The following is a 24,256-nucleotide window of genomic DNA, read 5'->3' as shown; positions in this document are numbered from 1 at the left end:
TCCTTTCTATGAAAAACCGGGGACAATTTTTCTTTGTTTCACTCAATAGTCTTCGTAGGCGCGAATTGCGACGTCGAGTTGCGGAAACCAAGCCCGCGAATACGAATACGAATAGTCCTCGTGATTCGGAGTCGAAATTACCTAAAAGTTCTTAATTCTTTGAAAAAAAGTAAATAGTACCATTTTTTGTCATGAAGACCCCCACCTACTTAAGTACCTATCTGTTCACAATTGGCACGCGCCAGAAAGTTTATTAATTAACCCTTCGGATTTCCTAGAACAATACAAAATATGCTTCAAGAAATAACTGTCCTGAAACGATTGCAGAGAGTTCGGAGACAGGGCAGCGCGTAAAACGCATCCGCGCCGACAGCGCGCCGGTGGCGCGCGACCCGGCGCAGGCGCTGGACGCGCCCGAGCCTGACGCGGCGGCGCCCGCGCCCGTCGCCTTTCTCAGCCCCTCTGTCAAGGAGTATTTGGAGCTCGGGATGGCCATACCCGGTGAGTTTACATAAACTACAATATTATGTAGAGTCAGCAACAAAATATGCTAAGCGAATAAGGCATTCGTTAAGAAAAATCTAAACCCCCAGCAAAATTAAAACAGCACCATCTATGAATCACTGCTGATGCCTAGCCAACGTTCTAATCGCTTACGCTCCGTAGTATAGATAGCGTAGTCATCATCTCTCTCTATTAACCACAACGACATTTCCAACACAAAAATAATCTCCACACAAGGAAAATACTAACTGTAAAATATCAAACAAAATGAAACCAAACAAATCGAAAATTAGTGTTATTAAATATTTATCAACCACAATTTAAAAAAAAACAATTGTACCAGCTAGCAAAGTAAGTAAAGTAAGTAGTAGTTATAAGGAAACAACTCAAAATATTCACTTGATTACTTTGCCACACTTGTGTATAAAATGAAACTTTCTCATCACACCTATACCAAATTCTTTACAGAACCTTAACTCGTAACTTTGTTTAGACTAGTTAGGAGGTGAACATATCAAAAGTCCCCGGCCGTAGCCCTTGAGACGAACCAGGTTGAGAGGGATATTTGAAGGTTCCATTTTTAGAGCACGACCGAGTTATCGCCGACGGAAATGGTCTGGCAATGTTAATTATCCATTTTTAACAATGTTTTCTAAAACATACATAAAAATCAGCCATGAGAATATTGAGAAAAGTTTGTAATATTTTTACCCAACTTTAGCACCTTGTACCGGACAAATGGCCGTCGGGCCAATATAGCAAGTACGCAGACATTAAAAGTACATACTAACACTATAATTATCCCATACATATTATTCATGAGAAAATAAGTAAGGTCTGGCGGCTCTGAGATCTTGGACTATTTTCGGATATTCGATTAGTTATATCTCGATGTGTCTTAGCATCATTACTACACTGAAAAAAATAGATAGCCGAACTGGTTTTGTAACTTTACTAAATAACTAAACTACGGTTATAAGAAAATAAACTTTGCATAAATTTACAAACTTATTTTGTAGTGTATACCCAGTACCTGAACACTGATAGCCAAATCGGTTTTGTAACATATAACACATAGTTCCCAAGTCCCAACTTTTGTGTAAACAGTAACCAAAATTTTGTTACAGTTATGCAAACATTTCTTTCAGTGTACTTATTACTACTTGCTATTACTTATACAAAATGAAAGTTGATTAAATTTATTACAAGTTTTATTTAGTCAAGTTTTTCGATATCTTGTATAGTTTTTAAGATATCCGCTCTTGAAAGTTTATTTAGGGCTCTCAATCTTATCTTGATATCTACAACAGTGGGCCCCATTCGAAGAATGAAATACGATAACGATGGGTTCTGGTTTAGATAAATTCCCATTTAGATATCGTTTCAAAATTCAAATTCAAAAATTTATTCTGCAAGTAGGCCTCAAGGGCTCTTTTACAAGTCAATACAACATTTATAGTAACATCATATAGTGACATGAAAAATACATAACAATATTTATAAATACAACAGCCAATACCTGGGTATACATTACATTAAAATAATCTTAAAATAAATAATTACTACAATACAATAGAGATGTATATATATACTACGTCGGTGGCAAACAAGCATACGACCTGCCTGATGGTAAGCAGTATCCGTAGCCTATGTACGCCTGCAACTCCAGAGGAGTTACATGCGCGTTGCCGACCTTAACCCCCTCCCACCCTCGTTGAGCGTATAGTATCTATGGTTAAAAACACATTAAATCTGGAGATGTAAAAGGTCCCCAATGTCAGAGTACTAATACTAATAAGATTTGGAAGTGTAAAGTCTCTCTAAGTGTACAAATAAAATTTCATTTCGATCATAAACTTTTGTATGTCGTATAATTGACAGAAGCGATTGGGGCAACCAATGTCACTTTAAACCGCTTAAAACCGCTGAACCGATTTAGTTGAAATTGGGATAGAGATATTGTCCCGGGACAGGGCATAGGATAGTTTTTAAAACCAAAATCATCTTTTGAAGGTGTGAAAAGTGGGGAGGAAGTTTGTATGGGAAATCAATAACCGTTGAACCTATTTAGATGAAACTTGGGATGATCTACATCTTTGATTTCGTTGAAATGAAAATGATACCGAACATGTTTTCAAACCCAAACTTAAATAGTATTAACCTCAGGAATTCAGTTGCGGCGAAGAAGTTGAATTCCCCCACACCCCAGTTCACGCCTTTAAGGGATGATTTCTGAGATAAAATCTATCTCATGTTCTGTCTCGGGGCTCAAAATATCTATCTCTATGCTCTATATCAGTGAAAAACCGAAAAATGGGACCTTCAATTTAATTGTGGGTGTCACCCCAAAATCAAATTATTATTTTTTAATTTATTAAAATATATATATTGTTATATTATAAGTATCTTTAGTGCGACCATTAGATTTGGAAGAGATTCTGTATAATCCCATTTCACAATGAATTTCATATAGTCACCCAATTAAAAACCATAGGTACTATTGGCCGCATTGGTTTTGGCAAATATCACGGGTTTTCGGGCAAAAAAATGGTACAAAAATCCTCAAAAACCCTGAGGAGGGGATTAAGGTAATTAATGGACGCCCCAGTAATGATTGTAATGCTAATAAGAAATGAGATTATCATCATACGACAGGTTGTAGGTTCATGACGCTTCCATCAAGGAAGTAGGCACGCAATTCTTTGTTCAATTGGCTGTTGAACATCAATCAAGTTAACATGTGACGTCAACATAAGCTAAAAGAGTCGTGTTTTGTTTGTCGCGTGGGCGATTTAGTGAATCCTCATTTATCAAAGTCTTTGTAAAGCAAATCATCGGAGGTTGTGTACCTACTTACGCGATGTTACGAAGGTGACATCACTGATGATCCGCATACTATGTCATACATCTGGCAAAATTGGCCATTTCAATTGCTAATGTAATATATACTTAGATAGATAAGTACCTATATAGTTCATTATTAGAAAGTAATTATGGAACATCGGATATATGTATATCGTTGACGTTATTAGTAAATCGGGCAGTATTGTTTCCTATAAACAAATAAACGCCTTGTTTTTAATTGGGGTATAGATATAGATCGTGTCTTTCACGAAGACGCGTGCCTTGACTCGTAATGTCACATGTTATTAAAGATTAAATTTGACAAATTTGCGCGTTTTCGTGGATGACAGGAACTATAAACATTTCGTTAAAAAAGTAGAACCTATGAAGAATTAAAATTGCATCAATATAAGTGTTGTGAATTGGTGATATCATAACATATGATATACGAAATGTTAAACACAGGAAATACATGTTTGAGAAATATCGTTTGCTTTTTGCGTTCAGTTATCATTTCATTGTATCAGTTATCCTTTTTTCATCGTAAATAAATTATATATTTCATTGTTAGATTAAGTTTAATGTTAATGAGTTTAAAGTGTATCTTTTCCCTATTGTTTCATGGAAGTTCCGGTTCCAGCTTCATAGTGTATTTTATATTGAATAGATTGTTATTTGCTGGTTACGTATTTACCTAACTATCGACCGTGACATTTAGTTATTGGATAGATTGCATTATACGATACCTAATACATTAAAACATTTGTAAAAAATGGAGATACTTAGATTTTAATCTTTAATACATTCTGGCATTTTCAGGTTCTGTGAGGCCTTCATAAAATCCAATAAATAATTCAATTAAGTAGGAAATTTATTTCTAACTAGGTGCAAATGTAAATTAACTACTTACATACTAATGTTACAATAGTTATTTGTTTTACAATGGGGCAAAGCTGTTATTTAACCGCTCGTGATAATATTGATACCCGAGCAAGCGAAAGATTCCAAAATTCAAAATCTGAAATCGTGATCCGAAAAATTGAATCTTGAGACTTGCAAGGTTTTAAAGGCACGAGGGTTAAACAAATTTTGCCACCGAGTAACACACGAAAATTTTCACCACACAAACACAAGGAAAATACTAACTGTAAAATATCACACAAAATAAAAGCAAATCAATTCAAAATTAATGTTATTGAGTATGTCATTCAAAATCAACATTTAAAAGTCAATTCTAGCAGCCAACATAAATAAACAACTCAAAATTTGCATTTGATTACTTTGCCCCACATGTGGATAAAATGCAACTTTCTCATGAGTTTTGGAACAATCAAGAGAGGCTTTATCAGCCGATATGGTGAAAAATACATTTCATTATAATCATACTACATATAATCATACTACATATAATCATAAGTCACAATATAGTTTATTTTTAAACAGTATACTTAGAGGACCTATGATTTTTAGTTTTTTTTCTATTAACTTCTCAACTTCGGTTACCATGAAATAATAATGAATGTGCGCATAAAATTGAATATCGTTCCATATTCTGCCAGCAACGCGCAAGTATCATGCCAACCACTGTTACTACTCGTACTTACGACACGACCCAACGTGTTAATGCATCAACATATCCAGTAGCGCAATTGTTCCACTATTACTACTATACTTGCAATTTTGTTACCTGTATTTGCATTTTGCTATGTATTTATGCATACAGTGATACGTACTTTACGTATGTAATTTGTGATTGAAAGAAAGTCATTGTCTTTGTGATGAATGCAGATGTAGATGTGGGCCGTGCCGCCCTAAAGTTTCAAGGTGAGCCCATGGTGCCGTGCCGAGCGCAGCCTTGCGATCGCAAATCCGTTGTCTTAGCTTTAGATCAGCAAGGGATTTGCTTTAGATCTTAATTGAGCTAACAATCACGCATTATGAACAAGGTCGGAGTCGTGTGCTGTGCGTCGCTTCAGGCATCCGTTGTTCTAATAACTGCTTGCGCAATCCGTGCTACCGATATAGGCTTCTTATTCTTCTAAGAAGCTTATATCTTTATATCATTCATATATTGCTATCTATAATCATTAGGATCAAATACGTGATAGACTACCTACATTTAAGATATAAGTCTTATCTTGCAAAATAAATGTATTTAGGTATTTAACAGTTACAGTATACATACTGTACATCAGTTTTATATGTAGGTAGATTTGATATGCTGTAAGATCTGAAGCAAGGTATAATAAATGATGACTCAGCCTCGACTTAGGAACCTCGCCCGTACGAGGCTATTACGCGTGCGAGAAGAAAACATTGAGGTTTATGTGGGATAAGAACTTCCGTAGTCTAGGTGCTTTGGAATTATACTCAGGTTTTAGTTCATTAGCACATAGGTATTGCAGATGTATCGTTTGCCGTGCCAGAGATTAGGAAATAGATACTTTATTGGCAACGTATGTCTTTACGCACATTTAAATGGGCCTCCTTGTGTCATCCGTTCTATTGCTGCATTACTATTTATACTCCGTGTATAGAGTGAAGCATAGATATGTTTTCATCTACAGGTCGAAATTCTTAACCAATTATCGTGAATTTTGTTTTGCGACCAGATTCTATGATTAAATTTAATTTTATTGTCTTAAAATTCAGATTTTTGCATAAAGGCCTTAAGCGCCATTGTGAGTTCGACTAAGATTATTAACTTTAACATTTTCAAAGCTTGTGTTATTTTTCCAGATTTTAATAAATTTGTGTAATTTATTAATTTACTTAAAGTACTTAATAACTAGCGTTTTACTTGTCTTACTAATCAATCCCCACCTAAGTTGGCCACCAACTGCCTCGATAGTCAGCAGTAATAGTTAATCTGTCAGATAATACTTCCAGAAAGGTATATTTGCAGGTTATATACATCTCCAGATTTAATGTGTTTTTAACCATAGAGACTATACATCTCTATTGTATTGTATTAATTATTTATTTTAAGATTATTATAATGTAATGTTTACCCAGGTATTGGCTGTTGTATTTATAAATGTTGTTATGTATTTTTCATGTCACTATATGATGTTACTATAAATGTTGTATTGACTTGTAAAAGAGCCCTTGAGGCCTACTTGCAGAATAAATTTTTGAATTTTGAATTTTGAATTGTTATATTTTCATTTCTATTGGCTGCAGTTCATAATTACAGTTTCAGTCAGTTTGAGCGCAGTTCATAATTTGTAATTGACAAAATGTGACTTAGTGGGTATAGTTTAGTGTTAGTATATGCGACTCTCCGTGACATTACATACGGAGCTTGAGGTCGCCACGAAGGCAGTCATGTGTGGGCATTAAGAATCTCAACTACCGTAGCAAGACCCTTTATATCAGGGTATGTCACGCCTGTCGCCCCAGAACTGTGACCGCCCACGCGGGTCAACCTGACTGGTGTAACGTGCGATCTAACTGCACACGCATTTCGCGTTCACTGTGCGTTGTAGGAAATAATGCACTCTGACCTCTGCGGTAGAGACATAATAGACAACAAAGTCATAAGTTCATAACTCATAAATTCATTCATAGCTTAAGTTTTTAGGTCATGGTAGTTGATACTACGGCCGAAAGTGCCAAGGTCGGTCGCTTGCCCTAGGCTCACTTAGAAGTGTTCAATTAAGCTTTTGCATTTTTGTGGATGCGGTTTAACAACAATTTACATAATTATACTTAATCGCTTGGTAATCTTTATGTTAATTTGCATTTCCTTCACAAATGGATGCATTGAAACATGTCAAGCTATTGCAGTGTACTTTACCAGTAACCTATTTGCTCAACCAAACGGTCGGTTAAAAAGATCTTTGTAATTGATAGTTATGATATATTGTCTCCGTGTCGAAGGAGCAGACAGGGTCGATAATAAATCATGCAAATGTTGCTTTTATGCCGTCCTCTGGAGACAGTTGAATAAAAATGTCTGTAACAAAACTAGCTGGCAAACTGGTTTGGCTGCTGGTCTAGCAAGCCCGATGTGGGAATAACGCGCGGAGGATGCGTTTACGAGATGGTCGAGATGTATGGGTCGTCGCCATAAGTGGTTTAAATGAGCACCTCTACTTACCTGACGACCAAGACACGAGCTGAGCCACATAAACATTTTTAATTGGTAGTAAAATTCATTTGTCTAAATGATATATATATATATACGAGGGCTGTACTGAAAATTTTTAGTTAAACAAAAACTATAAGGAATATAATAAAACTTTATTTACAACTTTTCAAAGTATTCCCCTGCTACATTAATGCACTTATGCATTCGGCTGAACCAGCTTTCAAAACAGGAAAAAAACTGTTCTTGCGGAAGGTCAAAAAAAAGTCGCCTAAATTCGTCCACTGCTTCATCCGCCGTCGAAAATCGTCGTCCACGTAATAATTTTTTTAAGGTGGGGAACAGAAAAAAATCACACGGAGCCAGGTCAGGACTGTACGGAGGGTGTGGTAGTAGTTGCACACCTGATTTGCTCAAAAAGTCCATGGTTCTGGAAGCCGTGTGAGCCGGAGCATTATCTTGATGAAAAATGATGCCCCGAGTTCCAGTACTTGGACGACTGACGTTCAGCTCTTGGAAGGCCTGTGGCAAGCAAACTTCACTGTACCATTGGCTGGTAACTGTTTTGCGATCTTCAAGTGGAATTACGGCTACAGGTCCACTGCGTCGAAAAAAAACAGCAACCATTTTTTTGTTGACGCTTCGGCCGCGAACTACTTTAGTAGGTAAATCATCTTCTTCAAAGACCCATTGTGTTGATTGCTGTTTTGTAAATGGGTCGTAACTATATATCCAAGATTCGTCAGATGTCACAATGTAGGTCACTTGTTGAGAATCGCCATTATCGAATTTCTTCAACATATATTTACACCAATCGACACGACTATCTTTTTGCTCTTGTGTGAGAAAATGTGGTATCCACCGAGACGAAACCTTCCGAACTTGAAGGTGGTCATGCAAAATGGTAGAAACTGCCCGGGATCCAATCTTCAGTTCGTCCTGAATCTCTCGGTGGGTAATGTTTCGAGATTCCTTTATTAACCACTCCGCCTTGATAACATTTTCTGGAGTAACTGCCGTTGGCGGTCGCCCCGGTCGAGGCTCATCTTTGATGTCGCTCCGCCCACGCTTAAATTCACGGAACCAGTAACTGATAGTGGCAAGAGATGGGGATAATGTCCCAAAAACACTAGTTAAATTTTCATGAGAATCCTTGTATGTTAGCCCTCGTTTATAATCATAATATATCATAGCACGAAATGCTTCCCGCGTTAGCTCCATTTTTGCGAACAAAAAGTGACAGACATGTTTTTTTCTGAAATTCATAAAAAAATTACTGATTGTCACTGGCCAGTGACATTTATACCAAAAAGTTTGTAATGAAATTTGCCTTTAAGCTACAGTAAAATTAAATAAATACAGTTAATAGTACGCCGTTGACTAACTATTAACGGAACAACCCTCGTATATATATATATTTTTATTCATTATCATCAACAATAAAAAATTGTGTTTGAAATGCCCTTAGTTACAATAACATTTTGAATAAGTATAACAAAAAGTACACAAATTTTTAGACTAAATACTAGTAACACATTTTAGGACAATATTCACGTTATATATAATGAGATCAAATAAGGCATCTATGAACTACTTATACACTAAATAAACTAAATTAGTATTAAGTAACTCATCCAAGCTATAAAAGCAACCTCTTAACAAGTATTGCTTCAGTTTTTGCTTAAAGATAGTATACTTTGAAATATTTTTTTATATATACACCGTGTATTTTTTTATTTCCGTTAATTTCAAGGGTGTATCTCTGAGCTTAAATTAAGTAACTTTCTCAAAGCCACCGGTATTCTATTTAACTCAATTTCGGAGATAATCAATATTTAATTTTAATCTTATAATGCCTTTACGAGCGTGTCCACTTAGCTTAGCGCCTGTTTACATATTGATTAGTGTTAAGTATGAGTTAATACATTTGCTACTAAACGTAAATACTATCTCCGACGATTGAAGTTCAAAATGACATGGATATGTCACAGTTTTCAATTGTTTGGTTGAGTTAAATGTAATGCCCGTGTTACAACAACGCTATATGCAACATTTAGTTACTTTTTATAAAAATAATTAAAAATTTAAAATAAACTTTTTTTTTAAATGTACTATACTATGCCATATGGTTTCCTTAAACGTACTTACCAATACCCCGAAGTTAACGGAATTCAATAAAAACACGGTGTATAAGCCAAAGCTTGCCTTTCTTCGCAATCATAATTTCTCATTTCAAATAGATACGTTACATGAAAAACTATTTTAACTACGTTAAATCTTTTATGGTTATAATAACTACTAATATGAGGTATGTATGAAGGTCCCTAGCAGTCATCTGTTCAATCTCGCTACACAATGTGTACATATATCTCGCTATAAAAATGAATAGCCCCGAGCCTACAACGCGTAGCATCGCGCGTTGAATTCTTTTTCTTAGCGCACTTCAGGCCGAATTATTAATTTGTTTTCAACGTATTCTTAGTTATAAGAACCTAATTACGTGAGGCAACATAAACACATTGGCCACGCATTGCTTAGCAATTTATTTATTTTTATTGTTAAAATTGTTAATACCTTTATTATAAAATAGTTTGACTAGCATAACTAAAGTAAGTAATTTTAGATACTTAAGTGTGTAGTTCGACACAAGTTATCATTGAGTTCGGTTCGTGCATATACAGAATTTATTAACGCGAATTATCAACGCATGGGCGTGGTGTTAACTGACAATAAGCACTGGTTTGTTTGGCTCTAAGCATGGCGTTGCGAAATATGTAGTTACGTGGTCCTCGGGCAAGGCTGCAGGCTCCGCTGGTGACATTTAGCACCACAATGATAATTGTTTCCTGCGATCACGTAACTTTTGACAACAAAACAATGGTATTGGTGGATAATTGCCGGCGCATGCAAGACGTGGCCCGGCCGCAAATACCTTTGCCCTGTGCCAACTGTTACCTACATCGCGTGTGCCAGCCACATATACAATGGCATACATATAGATACCTATAACACATATTCGTATACCTTTTTATTTGAATGAAACTTTCTTCACAAAAGGTAGACGGCGTGTGTTATTTGCAATTAAATAGTTTAACAACATTTATAACATTCATATTTGTCAACGGTTTAAATACTCTTACTCAATTAAATTTCAAATGGTAAAATTAACGTTTCTTGTTAACTGTTACAAACGTAATAACCTTTCCTTGACCTACTCATGTCTTAGCGAGATGGAACAATACTTGTGAATTTTCTAACTCTAACGCTAAATATCTTGTTGCTTGCTCTACATATACACTTATGAAATATTGTAATCATATGATGCGCTATTAGTCAGGTGGTCATTAATAATACGTGTTGAATGGCGGAACACTCGAGTGGCACTGGTAATAGAACAATTAGGGCTAACGAGGTTATAGGTTCTACGTTTATGGTTATACAGTCTAAAATCGGTTAGTATTGCATATGACGTGTCGGGTGCGGTGTCGCGGCACGCTTGCGCCATCGGTTGCACCACCCGGTCCTGTAGGTATTGTGCATGATAAAGATAACGTCAAAAACGAGCTTTATCTTTTATTGCCTTATTAAGCCAAGCAATAAGAAGGAATAGAGGGAAATGCTTGGAACACAATTTTTGACTCCGTAACTTGTTTGGATTGGACTAGTTTCGAGGTGAACATATCAAAAGTCCCTGGCCGTAGCCCTTGAGCTGGAGGGGGGGGGTGGGATACTTTCCTAGATATAATCGGAAAACCGAAAAATGGGACCTTCAAACCCCCAAGCACAGTGTAAAAAGTAACAGTGGGTGACGCCTTTGATGTTTGCGTAAATGCCGACACCACTCAAGGTCACCGTACCTACCTAGGGTTGTCACAGACTTATACAACTGCCCAAAGAGGATGGAAATATTTTTAGGTTTCATGTATGTACTAATTTTACAAATGGCGTCCATTTTGGAAATAAAGATGGCGGACGTCACTTTTTTGGAAATAAAGATGGCGGACGTCACTTTTTTTTAAAAGTCGTCATAGGTGTTGTTTTCTGGGTTTTTGGGGGTGTAAATTTCAAAAATGGCATCTATTTTGAAAATAAAGATGGCGGACGCCACTTTTTGAAATGCGTTTCGATGTGTGTAGCAGTGATGTCAACCATCTTTAATTCTAAAATGGACTCTATTTTTCAAATCCGCACCCCCAAGAACCCCCAAAATGGACGTCATTTTCGTAATCGGAACCCCGAGGAACCTCGGAGATGACACCCAAATCGATTTTTAAGAAAAAATTATGTGCGCCATCTTGGATTTCAAAATGGATGTCATTTTCGTCATCGAAACCCCGAGGAACCTTGGAGATGACACCCATACCGATTTTTAAGGAAAATTAATGTCCGCCATCTTGGATTCCAAAATTGATGTCATTTTTGTAATCGGCACCCCGAGGACTTTCAAAAATAATGAAAACATCAAATACTACATGATACATTTACAAACAGAAGCAAGAAACAATTTCTTGCTTTTTAAAGTCTTAAACTACTCGTAATTTCATAAAATAAGTTATAAAACATGTCCGCCATTTTGAATTTAAAAATTGATATCAATTTCAATTATTTCAATTATTTATTTGTATCGAATCTAGGAAGATCCATATAGTGTTAGTACAGTACAGAGAATCTTAAAAAATAAATTGGGGTTAGTGACATAGAATTTACAAATAACTAAACACACACAGACATCGCACATTAAGACAACACAAAAAGTATTATAATAAAATAAATAAAATAAAATAAAATCTAGGCAATCTAGATGCACCATTTCTCTGCATCTGTTGCTGCCACATGCAGACTATATAAAAATATATCATATGATATATATATTATATATATCGTTGTCTAAGTACCCTCAACACAAGCCTTATTGAGCTTACTGTGGGACATAGTCAATTTGTGTAATAATGTCCTATAATATAAAAAAAAAGACACGCGTCAGCCCTCAAAATCATATCCCTGAATACGAACAATGGCGTGTATGAAACTCAGGGACCGCCCCAAGTTTTTGTAGCAGAAATACTTTCTGCATATTACTGCAGTTACCCCAAAGTATTAGGCCATAACGCAAATTGGAATTTACATGTCCATTGAACGCTAATAGTGCAGTTTTTTGTGAAGAGATTTGACAGAGCCTTCGTGGGGCAAATGTAAACCTGTTCAATTTATCTAGGAGCATTTCAGTATGGTCTTTCCAGTTTGTGTGGCAATCTAAAATAATACCCAAGAATCGAATAGATGACACACATTCGATTGCATGACCATCATAATCTATATTAACATTCCTTGGCTTCCCTTGTGGTGCATAAAATTCCATAAATGTCGTCTTAAGGAGGTTAACTTTCAAATTATTATTTACTAGCTACAGGTTTACACCCTCAAATACCTGGTTGATGTCATTTTCATAATTGCTGGTGTCTTTTTCCTGTAATACTATAGAGCAATCGTCGGCAAAAAGTGTCATCTTGTGGTTAGTAAGACATGGAAAGTAGTTGATAAAGATGTGAAAAAGCAATGGTCCAAGGACACTGCCTTGAGGGACGCCAGTTGTAGCGTTGAGATAATCAGATCTGATATTTTATTAGCGTTTTTGTGGCATCGTTTCCTGGCTTATATACACTTAAACGGTGGTTAGCATAGGAGTTATGAAGTAAATTGATATAAATTTGGCTTAGAAATGCAATGAAAATGTAAACCATACAAAAGAATTCGGCTTGCAATGTAAATCAACAGAAAAGTTACGAGATACCAGCTTAGTAAAGTAACTGTCAACGCTTGTTGGCAGTCATTATAAAAAGCTCGTAATTTGCAGTCAGTAAGTACATTGCTGCTCGGTGTTAAAATAGTACATTACTATAGAAGACGGGAAACGAAGCGAATAGGGATACGCGGCCGGCGATCCCGTTTCTCGTCGAGATTTGTATAGTGCTTTTCTCAAACTTGTAATGCACTAATAATTTCTTTTTTGTCTTTTTTTATTATCACTTTGGGGTTATTAAAAGGGGAACGGAAATTTGATTATTTTTGCGGTATGACGCACTGCTTAGGAGATACAGCCCTATAAAGATATCTGCATGACTGAAAAAAAAATCTTTATAGGGATGTATCTCCTAAACCGTGCGTTGTGGCGCAAAAATAATAAAATTTTCGTTCCCCTTTATAAACTCTTAAATAATAATAAACAAACACAAAAAGAAAAAAAAAGCATATTGGCAGAATTTTGCTTAAAGATATTTTTATGGTTCAATGCCAAGACGTGCCATAATTTGGCGATTAATAAAAACAAAATAAGGTTGCCTGACAGGCCTAGGTGTGTAAGGCTGTATCAAATTCCTTTACATATCATCTTCACTCATTTCATCGCACCTGATATGTAGTATTTCCGGACCTAATTTATTAAAGTAAGTCATGTCAACATTTCATTGCAAGTTTGGAAAAAAATATTACGGCGGCGTCATAATTAAGTGTAACTTAAAAAACTTGTTAATTTTTGATAACACGGATAAATTTTCTATCTGGTTTAATTTATTGTCCGTATTGAATTTACACACTTTATGCCAAGTTACGAAGCTCGCTCTTCAAATAAGCCCTGAAACAATGAATTTCTGAAATGCATTTTACAACTGTCAATCCATGATTCATATATTATCGCCGTCTTAATATGTATATGTATTTAATAGTAATGGCCTACAGTTTCTAAGATATCAAACCATACTTAACGTTTCCAATCCTTCTTTTACTAATGAAGTTTCACTCAACAACATTAAAACCGGCGTTATAGAGGGATAAAATAGCTACACTGTTACATAATTTATTGTCAAATCAATATTATAATGTATTGGATGTTTCATTGGTGCCACATTAAAAGGCAGACGAATCCAGTCGAGCCGGTTTCCGATAGAAGATGTCAATACACATTAAACTGTGATGAGGATGAGCTAGTTGTTATCGCACCGAATTTTTAGGAAACTAAAAGTAAATGAATGAACAGAACACAGCACCATATATTTTGCTAAAATTGTAGGTAATTTAAGTAAGCTATAATTGTAGATCTATAAATTGTTTTTACACACTTTTATTTAGCTTTTACTGTTAACCTATTTTTGTGTCCGCGGCTGGCAAAACGTCCCTCTTTATTGCCGTAAGGACGCCTTAACAGTTTATTAGTATAAGGATACAAGCAAATCTCGTCCTTATGATAAGCTAAAAAATTGGACCTTTGAATAGACTTTGACACATTTGAAAATATATATTTGCTTCAAATCTTGAAACTCATATTTAAACCATTTCTCGGAGTATGATTCAGTTGAAATTTAGAGTACTTCCGTAATTTCGATGACGATGCAATAGTATGCTAACATGGAGCTGATCTGATCATGCAGTCGGAAGGTAGCCAAAGGAACTCTTCGATGGAAAATCGCAAACACATCGAGATAGATGCAGATGAGAAGATGTACTCAGCAATAAAAGTATGTGACACAAATATTTTGTTGACAGTTCCTTGTTGTAATGGTATCTTCGTCTCCACAGTAGGTAGTATATTAACGCATTACAATATATTGATTTCGATATAATAATAATTAGGTACTAGGTGATTAACGATGACTTCATTAAATCGACGGCGGCGTAAACGACGAAATCTGTTGTTGCTGGTTGGTTATAGTTGTATCTTGCTGATAAGGGGTTACTGTATTTATATTCTTATTGTGTCAAATGTATACGTAGTTAAACGTAACTGTACCTCCATGTTAGAAAACTGAGGTCTAGGTAATCCAAAACGCTTAGACTCGAAGGGACATCCTTATCCATGAAAACCTCTGAAACGTTTTATGCTATGTTAATACATATTACATGTACCTAACTATGATACAATATCTATAGGTATTTCACTGTCAATGTTAAAAATATTAGCAGGTATTGTAGTACCGGTTTTTTACGATATCCCCTCGTATTACATAATAACACGAATATGACCTTGCGTCTGTGTCCTCCCTGACTTTATATTTATTTAGAAAACAATTTAGCGGGTTGAGTAACTTAGTCTATGATTCTAGAAGTATCTAGTAATATTTCAAACTTAAAACAAACTCATCATAAGCTTTTTGCCGCGGCTCATAGGAGTTCATTTGATTCCAATCCTTGTTATTGTTATTTTGAAATATTTATTTAAACCACTAACTACTTAATATTAAGATATAAACAACTAATTTGCTACACCCTGTCAGGGTTCATGTATCATATATACAATATGTATCTGAACGTAAAGCCATTACTCAAACCCGTTAAGGTTTAGATCATACTGAGCAACTTTTACTATGGGACCAATCCCGAAATTGCAAAAAAAAAATTGACTCTCCCATAGTAAATTTCAACACCAGACCAGCAAAATGTATGAAATAGCCAAAATTTTTTTCGCGATTTCAGTGCTGGTCCCATAGTAAAAGTTGCTGAGTATGACCTAAACATTAAAGGGTTAAAGTAATTGTCTGAGTCTGAAGTTCGCTTGCAGAGTAATTCCAAGAATTTGCGTAGACAATAGTCTTTACAAATGCGACTGCCATCTAACCTGTCAACCAAGCGGGGAAACTAGACCTAATTGAAACCTAATTACAACTACTATGACTTCATAATTCATAATATATAGAGTTTCAACTACCCCAAAAGGTTTATTGATGGCGATAATAATAAATAAAGGTAATATACGATCCTATGGTGATGTTAGACAGCCTCTGCGCAGTTTATGCTGGCAGACATGTGTGTTTATATGGTGTTTATTTATTAATATAGATAAAAAACTTCGCTAAAGCCCCTTTTGCTTGTGTGAGTAATGTTATTGATAGACGTTCCATATTTGAAATTTATAATATGACGTAAGGTTCGCAGATTGATTATTTATAGAAGTTTGGTTAACACAAATATTTGAAATAGAGGCGTATTGTCAAAGTCAACTAAATTTACTGCCCTATGACCGTAATAAGATTCATGTACTAGCCGTGTCTTATCCAACCTCGACATTGGCAGAATCATCAACACCTTGATGGAGCCATAACACGAAAAATTAATTGATTGAAATTTACTGCCATCTTTCGACACAGGACTAAATAGACTTCACAGTTCTTTGGTTAAGAAGAACAAACCCCGTTATCAATGTTGTAGGTCTCAGTTCACTGAAAATAAGGTCTGGCAAAAGAAATACGTACCCTAAGTCGCTTTATTTTTTTTTTTTTCTCTGATCCTCCAACGTTATCGGAGTCTATTATAAGCTTTTCCAGTTCTCGCATTTATTCTTCTCGCACTTTCATGCTGCATACTATCTGAGAAATATCTGCTTAGGGCCCAGGGAATCCAGGATATGAGGAGATCGCTGAAACACGTCCGTTCGGTATTGCATTTAATCGATCGACGAAGACAGGTACGAAATCTACCCTCTATTGTGGTAGCATAAGTCTACCCACATACATTACACCTCCACCCTTAATTACTAATACATGTTTTGCTTACTAGTAAAGCGAGTGACAACAAAACTAGGATACATAACATAATAATTTAATCAAACTCGAAGCCATATCTTTGCACGGCCTTACGAATGCGCTTGGGTCGGCCCAAAGGGGACTCATTACATTCCGTGTGACTGGGTCCTGTGTTCAGGGATACAGTCTCTACAGATAGCTGGGGTGGTTCCTTAAGATCGGGTTGAACCACAGGTTCCGGCGCGCGCGAACCCTGAGTCGCCTCCGTGTCATTAACCGCGGATTCCTCGCCTGCCGCCGTCTCCGACACATCCGACAGGGTCACTGTATAACTGCTACGCCGTCTTTTAATCTGATCTAAATGTCTTTTTAGTTGTGGACCACTTTCCCTAGCTATAATAAAATTCCGGGAACCTACTTTCTCCTTAACCTGACCACTTAACCAGCTTCCCCCGGCGTGATCTCGCGCCCACACTGAATCGCCCACGTTAAGTTCTCTAGGTTTCCCTCCCGCGTTCAACACTTGTTTATCTTGAGCTTGCTGTACCCTAGACTCGACCTGCCGAGTACCCCTTAACAAGTCTAGCCTCGATCGTAGTCGTCTACGTTGTAACAGCATAGCTGGGGCTGACCCTGTAGAACTATGCTCAACGTTCCTGTACATCATGAGATATGCTTGAAGAGCTTCATCCACATCACAACCATCTCGAAGTGCCTTTTTAATAGCTCGCTTACATAACTTAACCGCATTCTCCGCAGCGCCATTGGAGGCTGGGTGGTAAGCTGGCGTAAATGTCATTTTGATGCCGTTAATTTCCATAAAATGTGCGTACTCCTTAGACGTGAACGGAGGACCGTTGTCCGAAACTACTTCTAAAGGCAGCCCAAAACGAGCAAACGTTTCCCGTAACGATTTAATAACTCCCCTCGCAGTAGTTTTAGCCATTTTGAATATTTCTAACCATTTCGTTGCTGAATCTATGATGACTAAAAAAGTTTCGCCATGGAAAGGTCCTAGGAAGTCAATATGTAATCGCGACCAGGGCTCTGGGTTATACGGCCACGGTTGCGGCGGCGCTCGCGGTGGCGCAGCGCCCTCTAGGGCACACGTCGTGCACTGCTTACCTAACTCCTCGATCTCACTATCTATTCCAGGCCACCACATCACACTTCGGGCGAGACTCTTCATTTTCACGATACCTAAATGACCGACATGTAACTCTTTGAGTAAGTGATCTCTCAAAGCCTCTGGAACCACTAACCGATAGCCCCAAATTATACAACCCCGGTCTATATATAATTCATTGCGCCGCAGGTAATACGGCTTAAGGGCGTTATCGTTACAACTAGTAGGCCAGCCGGACAGTAAAAACAGAAATATTTTCTTTAGTACTTCATCCTTACTAACGTGATCTTGTACCATTTTCCTCGTAATCGGTAGGAAGTTTTGGATAAAATTTAAATATGTGACTTCTTTCCGCTCGCTCTTCTCCTTACTCACCGGCAAGCGAGATAAAGCATCGGCCGCGTTCCCGTCACTCCGCACATACTCGATGGTATAATCGTAACCAGCTAAAATAACCGCCCACCTCTGCATACGACTTGCAGCCATTACGGGTACGCCTACTTTATCGCCGAAAATTGTCACCAAGGGCTTATGGTCCGTTCTTAGAATAAATTTTCTACCATATAAGTATTGGTGAAATTTTCGGACTCCATAAATTATTGAAAGTGCCTCTCGTTCAATTTGCGAATACGACTTCTCTGCGGCGTTAAGCACACGCGATGCGTACGCTATTGGTCGCTCGGTGGCGCTAGTGTCGCCGGCGCCGGGCACAAGGTGCGATATGACAGCACCCACCCCCACACTACTCGCGTCAGTGGTCAGAATTAGGGGAAGATCTGGCGAATAATGTGCTAATATATCGCCAGAAATCAACATTTGTTTTACCTCACTAAACGCGCGCATGCAAGCTTCACTCCACTCATACTTCACATCTTTCCGCAAAAGTCCATACAGAGGCGCTAGTATAGTGCTTATGTTCGGAACGAACTTAGCATAATACATCACTAACCCTAGGAATGACCGTAACTTCGCTACATTATTTGGAACCGGTACCTGCTTGATCGCTTCAATCTTTTCAGGGCATGTATGCACGCCGTCCTTACTAATTACGAATCCAAGATATGTTACCGAGTCAGCAAAAAACGTACATTTATCCTTTTTAACTCTTAAACCATATTTCCTTAACCTTTCAAACACTTCGTTAAGCGTGTCTATGTGCGAGCGGTCATCGACCCCTGTTATAATCAAATCGTCCAGAAAGACACCGACCCGAGGCATATCCGCAAACAATTGCTCGAGTTTCCTCTGGAAAATACCGGGACTAGAGGCTAGCCCATATATCAGTCTATTGTACATAAATAAACCCCTGTGGGTGTTAATTACCGTATATTTCTTAGACTCATCATCCAATTCAAACTGGGCGTAAGCTTGCGACAGGTCTAATTTAGTGAACTTACTTCCCCCGTGCAATTTAGTTAGCAAATCTTCTACTTTCGGTAAAGGATAGTGGTCCACTTCTAAACTTTTATTTAGCGTTAACTTAAAATCAGCACATACCCGTATGGTGCCATCTTTTTTAACTACCGGCACTATCGGCGTGGCCCAGTCGGAGGTGGCGACAGGCGTGATGATGCCGTCGCGCACCATCTGCTCGAGCGCGCGCTCCACCGGCTCGCGCAGCGCGTACGCCAGGGGGCGCGCGCGCAGGAACACCGGCCGCGCGTGCGGCCGCAGGTGGAACCCGACCGTGCCCCCGGTGAACCGGCCCAAGCCCTCCGCAAACACCTCACAGTATCTGGAACTGAATTCAGTCTCATCAAACAACTTGTTCACATTAGCAATTTGTTTACATACCAATTTTGACCTATCAATGATATTAAATGCCCTTATCCAACGCCTACCTAAAAGGCTAGTTTTGCCATTTTCAATGACGTATAAGTCTAATTCTTTACAAAAACCATTGCACTGCACTTTAGGTGTTATTTTACCTACAGGTTTTACCTTTATATCTGTATAATAATTCAGCACTAAATTACTTCTTTGTATTTTGCAATGAGTAAACAATTTTTTATAGCATTCTAAACTTATGCACGAAATCGCACTACCTGTGTCTATTTCCATATTTAACCACTTCCCCGCAATGTTAACATCTATGGTGTATGGCTCACACACAAACGATTCGCTGCTATTTAGTGAAAAATTGTTTACCTCGTCGCTTTCGCTGCTGTCCGAATGGTCCAAATACACAACCTTCTCTTCCGTCACGTTGTATAGGGACGAACTTCCGCGCAGCCTAGGACACACCCTTTTTAAGTGTCCTTCTTGGTTACATACTCGACAGACATACTTCCTGAATTTGCATCTGTCGGCTTCATGCTTTGATCCGCACACCTTACACGTTCCATCTAAATCCATATTATTATTTTGACCGAAGCCTCGCATCTTTCCGCTGCCCGCTCCGCTCATGGCGCTTGGACCGCCGCCGACCGTTATCTTCCCGCGGCCCGCTGTTCCCGCCGCTCGACCGCCGTCCGCCGCCGCCCGGCCCCGGCTCGCCCGACCCAAATGATGCACGGCTGTCGTCGCGCCCGCCGCTGGTATACTGTCGCTGGTTCGATTCCGAGCACAGTCTTCTACTAGCGCCGCGTTGACCTCGGCCGCCTCCATGGACACGGCGAGCTTGTACGCCCGGTCGAACGTGATCGTGTCGTCCTCCGTGAACAGCTTCTGTCTGATGTCGTCGTTTAATAGGCCGCACACGAACTGATCCCTCAAGTTCTCCTTCAAGCTATCCCCTGCGAAACTGCAGTCCTTACTTAATTTTTTAAGATCCGTTACAAAGTTCGCAATACTTTCATCACGCTTTTGCACACGTTGACGGAATTTAAAACGTTCTGCGAGCAAACTCGGCTTTGGATTTAGATGACCTTTCATCAGCGCGACCAGCTGGTCATATGTTTTGCTCGCCGGTTTCGCGGGTGTGCACAAATTCACCATAAGTTCATACGCATTTCCGCCCATCACTGTTATTAGTGTAGCCACTTTCACTTCGTTTTTAACATCGTTTGCAACGAAATATTGTTCTAAACGGTCAACATACAGCTCCCAATTGTCATTGACAAGGTCAAACGGTCCGACTTTTCCCACAGGCATGTCGTACACTGTTTATCACGAACTTTACACTTTTAAAATGCACTAGTGTCCAATTGTTCTCGTCGCCACTGAGAAATATCTGCTTAGGGCCCAGGGAATCCAGGATATGAGGAGATCACTGAAACACGTCCGTTCGGTATTGCATTTAATCGATCGACGAAGACAGGTACGAAATCTACCCTCTATTGTGGTAGCATAAGTCTACCCACATACATTACACTATCTTTCATTTATCCTTCATCTTTCATGACTTTGGGTGCTGGGATTCCCAGGTACGCTACTCTGTCTACTTTTATGTCGACTGGGATTTTTTGGGGCAGGTTGTTTTTATTTTATTTCAATGATACAAAGGTTCAGTGGTTTTACATGTTAAGAGGAATTCCTAGTTGTGATTTTTCCATACAAACGCTCTCGACTGTTTCCTCCCTTTTTTTACCTAGAGCAATGATTTTTTCAAATAAGATCAATATCATCAATATCTGTGCCGCTATGTTTTGCTTTTTTGGATTATTTTATTTTGAAGAAAATTACAGCGCCTCGAAAATCGCAAAAACGGCTCAATTGAATTGGCTGTAAAAAAAGGCACAGTATACAAATATGACAACAAATATCCAAAAAATCAAAACATAGCGGCATAGATTATTTCTTCCTCTTGCAATTTCCAAAATTTCATAATGATTGGTTGTGATTTGGAGGAGGAAACAGTCGAGAGCGAAACCTCGATTTTTGAGTTTTTTGCGTGTGAATTTCGGTCCGAGCTGCAGTTGTCCTTATCGCACGAATTGGAGGCGGAGACAGTTTCTAAATATACGTACACAGAAGGAATAGTGATGGGCATAACATCCTTATTAGGGATTGCAGAACCGGTACTGTTTTAAAGAACCGGGATTTCCCGGTACTTTCGGAACTGGTCTAATTATTTCATTATTTTAAATAAAACGACAGCATTTTGCGATTTGACCACCTTTCGTATTATAATTTAATAATCACATTTTCTTTTACTACGTATAATCACAATAAACAAGTAAATTTTTTTTAGAAATATAGTACATTTTACATTGCTCATACTTGTGCGTCACAAGTAAAAGATAACTACATTGATGTTTGCCACTAGATAGCAAATTAAATGAAATTACATTGACAAGGGGATTTATATACATATAAGTATCGCGTATTACATTACGGCTAGCCGATATCAAAATAAGGGCCATTTTGAAATGCGGCGGTTCAACGATTAAGGTATGTTGGGTAAATACCGGATGCGGGTGAAGAACGTAGGACATTCATTTCTCCATAATTTGGCTTTATTTTTTAATGTTGGCAACATTGTGTAAGACGCCATTTCATTGCGCCTCGACTGCCAGTGTTCCCGCGTCGCTCAGGGAGTCGGGCTTGTACTATGCGCAATCACAGAGAGCAAGGTAAATTTCGCGAATTCTTTCTTCTATCCGATCTTCGACCTGTAATTTATTTTGCGTACTGTGATGAAACTGTGTTTGTTTTTGTAATTGTGTTAACAGACCTAGCACTGCTGTAGACCGCTATCCGATCTTGACCCTTCCAGGTAAAGATCGGAAAGAAACAATCCGATCTTTACCTATTTCAAAAACAGCAGTGATAGTCAAACTTTAAATTTTCTTCAATTTACCTACTGACCTACTTAATTATCATATTTATTGTTTTCTTGATCACACTTTCGTACCATTATTTTTATCCAGTACCACTACCAGCGCGACGGTAAATCAAAAGGAAGAGATTTTGGCAGTCTATTTTGTATGTTTGTATATTGTATGTGTATGTACACCTACTTACTGACAATGTAATTTTTTTTAATTTCCGCAACCCAAAGGTTGCCTGGAAGAGATCGATTTTTAGCGATAAGACCGCATGTTGTTTACCTGTGCTTATGTTTCTGTTTTCTTTTATCGAGGTGTGCAATAAAGGGTATTTATATTGTATAGGGATGATGATACATGTTGAATAAAATTGTATAACAAAATCATACATAGCTAGTTTAGGATACAAAATAGAGATAGGGCTTCGAAATTAGTTTCCTTAAAATGCTTCAAGAGGGCTCTCTTTTCCTATATATTTACTTTACTCTTTACATACGATCCTTACATTTTATAAAAAAAAGATTGTATATCAACTATATATATACATAATTGCAAAATTATACCAACAAAATCACAATTTTACTTATTTTCTATACTTCAAGATGGGCTCTCAGTGAGCTCAACGAGGGTGGGAGGGGGTTAGGGTCGGCAACGCGCATGTAACTCCTTTGGAGTTGCAGGCGTACATAGGCTACGGATACTGCTTACCACCAGGCGGGCCGTATGCTTGTTTGCCACCAACGTAGTATTAAAAAAAAAACCTTGACCTTTTTAAAGAACTACTTAATCTTTTTGATTTCTAAGTTTGATTCTTATTTTTTTGGCGACCTTCATTAAAAATGACTGGGCACGATTATTTTTTATTTTGATTTTTGTCCCTCCTACTTAAGTACTTAATATCTTCCAGTACATTCCTTTCAATAAACAATACATTTACACTTTCACTAAACCTGTACACTTCACGAGATCTTAAATTGTCAAAACTTCGAAACCTATGTATTATTTTAGTGGTTTTTCTTACTTTATTACTTCGGGTAAACCTTACAATAAGAGGTTTCTTAGCACATTGTTTACTTATCAAATTGTCTTATGACATAGGTATCAAAGTTTGAGAGCCACAATTTTACCAATTTTTATATCAGGGTTAAGATCGGACACAAAAATACGAAAAAAAAACTTTCGTTGACAATTTTTAAGTTTGTAATTATTGGTGGCTGTAATGTAATTTATATACATTGGAGAAGGGTAGACACCGGACCTACGGATACGAACGAATCTACGGTTATTATTTAACGATTCGCTCCGTACTTCAAGAATCTGTCACGTGCTGAGATCTCGAAAAAACATTTTCTCACGAGTTCTCTCAATTGGTCCCAAAATTGTCCGGCATTATCCCAACATACTTTACCCAGATTGTCATTGCGATACGTTCTTCAATAAGGCGGCCCAAGTTTAGCCCCATCGTACTACA

General features: G+C 37.8%; 2 protein-coding genes across 2 annotated transcripts in view; one reads left to right on the top strand and one right to left on the bottom strand.

Annotated features, from left to right (window-relative positions):
* Nucleotides 1–24,256, top strand: part of LOC133515998 (uncharacterized) — a 37,917-nt gene that overhangs the window by 1,582 nt on the left and 12,079 nt on the right. The window contains exon 2 of the mRNA XM_061848662.1: nucleotides 328–501. Coding sequence (XP_061704646.1) covers nucleotides 328–501 — 174 coding nt within the window. The remainder of the gene's footprint in view (nucleotides 1–327; nucleotides 502–24,256) is intronic.
* Nucleotides 19,680–21,376, bottom strand: LOC133515997 (uncharacterized). The gene is made up of 2 exons (XM_061848661.1): nucleotides 20,225–21,376; nucleotides 19,680–19,817 (listed from the first exon to the last, which is right to left on the bottom strand). Exons 1-2 carry the CDS (start codon nucleotides 21,167–21,169, stop codon nucleotides 19,803–19,805), a joined length of 960 nt encoding a protein of 319 aa, XP_061704645.1. The 5' UTR covers nucleotides 21,170–21,376; the 3' UTR covers nucleotides 19,680–19,802.

This window comes from Cydia pomonella, chromosome 3 (assembly GCF_033807575.1).
Source record: "Cydia pomonella isolate Wapato2018A chromosome 3, ilCydPomo1, whole genome shotgun sequence".
Lineage (NCBI taxonomy): Eukaryota > Metazoa > Arthropoda > Insecta > Lepidoptera > Tortricidae > Cydia > Cydia pomonella.
The sequence above is the reverse complement of the archived record's forward strand: the minus strand, read 5'-3'. Positions and strand labels throughout refer to the sequence as shown.

Bases quoted from the DNA above. Each gene is read 5' to 3' on its own strand.
- LOC133515997 (XM_061848661.1), bottom strand. From the start codon at position 21,169: ATGCCTGTGGGAAAAGTCGGACCGTTTGACCTTGTCAATGACAATTGG.